Source organism: Lycium barbarum, chromosome 6 (genome assembly GCF_019175385.1).
Source record: "Lycium barbarum isolate Lr01 chromosome 6, ASM1917538v2, whole genome shotgun sequence".
NCBI lineage: Eukaryota > Viridiplantae > Streptophyta > Magnoliopsida > Solanales > Solanaceae > Lycium > Lycium barbarum.
In genome coordinates this window covers 115,515,935-115,522,971 of record NC_083342.1, presented here as the reverse complement: position 1 = coordinate 115,522,971, position 7,037 = coordinate 115,515,935, and the positions used below count along the sequence as shown (strand labels likewise).

Here is a 7,037-nt window from a genome sequence, read left to right as displayed (position 1 = left end):
GGCTAAACTTAGCAACTTATGCTCAGTAGTGTGAACACATTGATTGTGTCTTTCTTAGGCAAAAACAACTTTAGTATGAAGATCTGTCATTTCTATTTTCCACAATAGCAAATCTGGAACTAACTCAAGAGTTGACTGGAAAGAGTTTTTTTACAAGCAAACTAATAAAAATCTCTCCAGCACCAATGGCAAGAGAATCTCAACCACACCGTCACAACTTATTAAAGTTGTATAACAAATCAGATATTCACAGAGTGCTTTCACACCAGGGATGCCTAATGGATTTGATCATTAGTATTATTAATGGCTTTAAAAGAAATTCCAAAAATGTGTCCAATGTTTAGGATTGACAGCATTTAATTATGCCAAAACTTTCCAAAAAGAATCCTAGTGATTTTAGTATATGGTCAAAAGATATTTCTTCATTGATACCAATGTATCAGGACTTCAAATAAGTAACACTATTTTAAATACGAAGAGTTCTTACCTAAATTGGGTTAGTTTTACTGATTCCCAAAATATCAACGAGGTTTGCATATGCCTATTATTATTGTATCATAGCACATAAACAAGATCAGGATACACAATCATATGTACTGATCACACAGCTCATCTTATCCAAAATTTCCCTTGTTTCTGAAATAGGACTTAGATTTAGAGCAGAACACTAAGATTTTTATCCTTGCCTTCTTTATTCTTTTTCCATATCAAAATGAGTTGATTAGCGAAAGTCGAGTTATTTTTTTTGGTCAAAGCTTGTTGAAAATTAGAGTAGTGTTGCTGATAATTAAAAGAGATCAACAAGCCTTACAATTCATATCCCAGGTTTACTAACAAAGTACGGAGTATGAACAAAAAAGGTAATGATTCTTGAAGCCAAAAGGTATTATGGAACAAGTCTCCTGTAATCTAAAGTATTGATTAGCTATTATTCTTTTCCTATTTATGCCACACTCTTCCTTTTCTGAACTTCCCAAAATTTGTTTAATGCCATTCTACAAACACTACAAATACATGCACGATGGTTTAGTAATGTGTTTATAGAACTCCAACTTTTCCGTAAGAGACTGCATATAGAAATCGTTTAGGATAACTATAATGCCGAAACAGAAGCACAGGTAGATTCAGTAGTAAATTATCAGCTATATGCGTCTCAGAAATAAAATCAATGGAGCAGCAACATACACGATAAATGCAAGAGAATCTCAACCACACCAAGGGAATCTCAACCACACCGTCACAACTTTTAAAGTTGTATGACAAATCATATATTCACAGATTGCTTTCACACCAGGGATTCCTAATGGATTTGATCATTAGTATTATTAATGGCTTTAAAAGAAATTCCAAAAATGTGTCCAAAGTTTAGAGATTGACGGCATTTAATTTTGCCAAAACTGTCCAAAAAGAATCCTAGTGATTTTAGTACATAGTCAGAACAGGTCTCTTCACTGATAACAACGTATCAGGAGTTCAAACAAGTAGACACAATTGTAAATACTCTGTACTTAGATTGAGACTCTTCTTTCAAGAAAATAAAGAGTTCTCACCTAAATTGAATAAATTTTACTGATTCTCGAAATATCTATGAGGTTTGCATATACATGTTATTATTGTGTCATAACGCATAAACAAGATCATATCGCATCAGGATACATAATCATATCTATTGAATGAAAATCAGTCTCATCTTCTCCAAAATTTCCCTTGTTTCTGAAAAAGGACTTAGATTTTAGAGCAAACAAGTCAAACTAGAACTTGGAACAAAACAAATCCTGAATAAGCTAGAGTTTTATCCTTCTTTTTCCAATCAAGATGAGTTGATTAGCTAGTTGATTTTTTTTTATTTTTTTTTGGTCAAAGCTTGTTGAGTTATCCTCAAGAGAGTAAACTACAGACATCTATTTACATGATGATTTCAAACCATTAAAGAAGGGTGCTTTATCACGCTTTCTACTATAATATGAACCTCGACTTATGAAACTTTCATTCTTTTTTCAGCTAAAGACTCGTCGTATGCGTATAATCCTTTTATTTCATAATATCGTATATAATGAAGTTAGTATATGTATGTACCTTTTGACTTCATTTAATATTTAATTTAATAAAGACTTGAAGTAATCTAAGATAAAAAGAACGAGGGGAATAGTATCATTTCATGAAACCCTGTTCAATCTCACTCAGAAGCCAAAAATATAATCCATCATTCGTACATCAACACTAAGGTCATCAACAATCCAAAGAAATTGTGACTTCATAGAGATCCAAATTGTCATCTCCAACTAGAAGCTTTTGCCACCTTCATCAAAAAGGGAAAAACATAAAAAATGAAGAACTAGAACTTTTTGCCACATTCTCCAACATTTTGTTAATCTCCGAGCTCTAGTTGTGGAAGAAGGAAAAGAGAAGGAGGTATCAGCAACAACTGGTTTACTATGAGACGCTTCATGAGTCACGATGTTCATATTAATCTACTTAGCCACTCTATTAATTCACAGGATTTCGGACCAATCACAACTTATGGTCTTCTAGGCTTTTTCTTCAATACCATTACTACCCAAAAATTACTTATGGCAGCGTATAATATTCACAAATATGACAGAGACAGGCATAACAACCACTTCGGATTACATTCTTAAATAAACACAAGAGAGAGTTTGCTAAAGAGATCATCTTAATCCTAAATTGATACAGCTATAATATAAACAGATTTAGTCAATCTTGGTCGTTATTTGAAAATTCAAGTTATCACCGTCCTCATTCTTTAGTTAGCATCAATAGTTCACAAAGAAGAAGTCAAAATTTATATACTTGATTTTCTTTCTTTCTTTCTTTCTTTTTTTTTTTTTTTTTGATTTTCTTTCTTTCTCTTTGGGATAAGTATGCATGTTAGGGGAAATAAGAAGGATACTTTCGGTTTTAGCATGACTGAAAAGCAAATGTGAGTTTGAAATTAACGGGTATCAGACAACTAATTCAATGAAATCTAAGGAGAACAACCAGTTGGAGGAGCACTTGGGTCAACACTTCTAAAATAAATTATGCTATTTTTAAAAATATTGCGACGTCTTCAAAGATAGCATACTTTTCAAATCTCACCATACTCCAATTTAAAATTAATCACTTTAAAACTGAACAAAGAACTCCAATTCTTCCATAAAAAGGAAATCCTTGCCTGTCGAACGTTATTTCAACTGGAGATAGGTTTGCAAGTTCTATCTAAATTGTGAAACAAACAACCTTCAACAGAGTGCATTCAGAGATATCATGCTTATCTTTTACATTCCTGTCATAGGAGCAATATTTCCAGAAGTGTTCAAGAAAAAACTCACCATCCACAGTCACAGGAACAATGGTTTTAAAAGCACTCACTGGTTTATGCAGTGTGAACAGGTGATCCAAGGAAGTAGGTCAGTTAACAATCCTGGCCCTGTCCTGGATCCCTAACTAGGGTAGTGCGGCTGATAATCAAGCGAGATTAACAAGTCCCAGTTAAGGCTTCTTGAAGCAAAAAGGTATAATGTAACAAGCCACCTGTAATCTACAGTATTAATTAGATTTTCTTTTTCCTATTTATGTGACTTTCTTCCTTTCCAGAACATCCCAAATTATGTTTAATGTCACTCTACAATGCTACAGATATATGCAAGATGGTTAAGTTTATCTGTAGCAAGATGGTTAAGTTATATGTTTATAGAACTCCAATTTTTCCCTAAGAGACTGCATAAAGAAATCGTTTTAGGATAATTATAATGACAAAACAGAAGCACAGGTAGATTCAGTAGTAATTATCAGCTATATGCATCTCATAAATAAAATCAATAGACCAGAAACATATACGATAAATGCAAGATAATAAAGGTAATCACTAACTCAGATACGGAAACCAAGTTTAAGTTTTGAGAATTTATGACAAGTCAAGTAACTATCTAATCTATGTGCAAAGAAGCCCACAGGCTGTACTTTACAGAAATACAACAGCAAAGACAACAAAGAGGCTGCCAGATATTTCAACCTTTTGTTTACACAAATATACAACCCACCTCTAACATTATGGCATGAAAAATGGAGCGAAAAAGACTCAAATTAAGTTAGAGTGGGTCACCAGCTGTAAGATCTCTAAACAATCTCCCCAGGCTTGAATCGGCTGTCAACACAATCTGTGTGCGAGTCCAGTTCACAGGGAGAATCAAACCATTTAGGGTTCTCTGGGTAGAAGTTCTCTACAACGAAACCTACATCTGTATCTATACTGTCATCATGCCTTAAGGGCTTGGTCAGTTTAGAATTCCCACAGTCAAGAATGCGCTTCTGATCAAATTCATTGCATTCCAATGGTTTCTCTGATTTACAAGACTCACCCAGCAGATCCTTCTCATTCCTACAATCTGACCTTATCTGATCCCAAGATGCAACCTCCCCAAGCGTTCTCCCAAAGCTGTCTTCATCTTCATCGATGAGCTCTGCATCCTTGCCGTCCTCAAAAATGCGATGATGATGCGCACCCCAATCTGCCAAATCATTTTCCCCTACCAGTAGATCATCCGAGATCGGCTTATCTGAGAGCAATCCAGCTGACTTTGATCCATATTCTCTCACATTCCTAAGCTTATTCACAAAATCAAACAATTCACGAGACACCGAGCACAATAACTCCTGAGGAACTTTCCCAATCTGGCCCTCAAGTAGGCCAATCTCATTCCTCGCTTCCTGAATTTGCTGCAAAATCGAATGTTGCAGATCTCCACCATCCTTCCCAAGGAACCCAAAATCTCCATTTTCTGCTTCATCGCCCATCCCATACACTGTTTCCTGATCCATCAAAAACCCTCCTTTATGCCCAACAACTCGATGCATTATTCTTGCATTCCCATCCAAAGGGCCAGGTTCATGCCCCGAGTGCACCGCATATAACTTAAATACTGCTGTCCCTTCCTCCTGATAGACAAATGTCTTATCCTTCTCATTATAATTTGATATAGGAACTATCGCCCTTATACGAAACCCACACCCACACCTTTTTGACGCGTAAGGCTCCCTCTTTAATATCTTCGATTTCTTCGAGGACACAGGCTCTCCCGCTCGATGACACGCGTAATCTTTAACCTCAGCCATAAATGGCTTATACCTTATATATTTCTGCCTAATACACAACACCACTTTATACTTCGTCGCTAATTGCTGTAATCTAAGCGGCACATCCTTGGCAGGTACATCAAACGACTCCGTATACTCAAACCTACGTCTTTTCGTACGTGGCGCAGACTCACAGCACACGGGGCAATTTTCAACACAGACCCTAATATAACTCTCAGGTATTCCATAAAACTTAGCACCTACAGTCCAAACCTGTTTAATTCTCTCTACAGTCTCTTTCAACCCCAAGTGTTTTAAATCCGCATCACAATGAAAAGTTGTAACTATATCATGCCATTGATCAAAATGGGAAACAAACTGACTGTTATTATTCTTGAAACAGAGTAATTCATTACCATTCAACGGGTCGATATTCGCCACGAGCTTGTCCTGGATCCTTTTCCAGGCTGTGAGGTACGCTGTATCCTCGTTTCGATCCTTCCACACGACGCGCCAGCTCTGCAGCACCGGTGCCGATGTGACGGATCGGATTTCATCAGGCGTGGCGACACGGTTTTCGAGGAGGACACGTATCATCAGGGCATGTGATTCCTTATTGAATGTGTAGAATTGAGATGAAATGTGCGGTTCCGGGCTTATATAACCCCGATTGCGCTTCTCCCCCTTGTTTTTATCGGTTCCCAAAATCAAATTAGGGTTAGGGTTTAGAGAAACGGTGTCGTTTTGTTGGTCCAATCGGGGTAGCGATTGAATTAGGTGATCGGAGGAGCTGTGGCTAGCAGCATCTTCATCGTCATCGCGGAAAAACCCGATATCTGAAAAGAAGGGTTCATCTTCATCGTCACGAAGAATTGACGGTTGAGATTGATCCAAGATTTGATGATGGGGGTCTAAGTGATGATGGAATAGATCATCTGCTTCAATTTTACTAGGATTCATTGCTTTCTGCAAAATGGGTGTTTGGTTTTCTCGGAGAAATCGAAGTTGGGTTACGTTACATTCTTGATTTCTCCATTCAGTTTGTTTGTGTTGTTATGATCAGTGGTGGTTGAGGGAACGACAAAAGAAGAAGAAGTAGAACGAGGAAAGTGAGTCGTGAGTATGATGTGGAACTTCAAAGTCTTTGACTCATGTCAAACATGCACAATCTTTGTTGTTTGTGTGAGTTTGAATTTGTTTCTAAGGTTTGCGCCTCTTTCTTCCTTTTATATTGTGTGTGTATTACACCCCTTCAATTTCTTTACTGTTTATTATCTTCTTCTTCTGGTGGTCCAACTTATGAAATGAGTGAAGGCATTTTTTGGTGATCTTTGTTCTTCCCTTCTTTGGCAAAAAATATGTTTGATGGATATTGATCTTTTAATTTTAATTCCTCATTTGACTACTCAATTAGCCACTTCATACTGTGCTCTTTCAAAATTTCACCGGAATCTCGTCTGGGCCGGTCGTCCTCCCCGGCTCCCCCTTCTCATCTTATGAATAACATCCCCAAATTATATAACCCTCAAACCGTCCACGACTTGCAAATTACTCTTAATCGGCCAACACAATATTCTTGCCCCCCCCCCCCCCCCCCCCTTTTTCATTCAAGAGTTTATGGAACATATGAAGGTCGACGATTAGGATAGAAGTTTAGTAAGAAGTCGGCCATTGTCTAGTTTCTGTTTCAATGTTGCTATCATTACTGTTCTACTATCTTATTCTTGATTTTAGTATCACCTGTTGTTTCATTTGCTTCGGTTACCTTATTATTTGTTGTTGCTATTGTTCTCTTCTCCATTGTTTTCAGTGTAGCTCCTTCACTGCTGTATTTGCTTTGCCTACTTGATTTTTGATATGCATTACTTGATCTGATGGTCTATCGGAAATAACTTCTCTACTTTCACAAGGTAGGGATAAGGCTGCGTACACACCACTCTCCCCATACCTCACTTATAGAA

The 7,037-nt window shown here is 37.1% G+C and overlaps 1 protein-coding gene across 1 annotated transcript; it reads right to left on the bottom strand.

Annotated features, from left to right (window-relative positions):
* Positions 1 to 3,853: 3,853 nt before the first annotated feature.
* Positions 3,854 to 6,434, bottom strand: LOC132645694 (uncharacterized). Its single transcript, XM_060362831.1, has one exon. The coding sequence runs from the start codon at positions 6,034 to 6,036 to the stop codon at positions 4,120 to 4,122; it is 1,917 nt and encodes a 638-aa protein (XP_060218814.1). The 5' UTR covers positions 6,037 to 6,434; the 3' UTR covers positions 3,854 to 4,119.
* Between the last annotated feature and the right edge of the window lie 603 nt (positions 6,435 to 7,037).

Bases quoted from the DNA above. Each gene is read 5' to 3' on its own strand.
- LOC132645694 (XM_060362831.1), bottom strand. From the start codon at position 6,036: ATGAATCCTAGTAAAATTGAAGCAGATGATCTATTCCATCATCACTTA.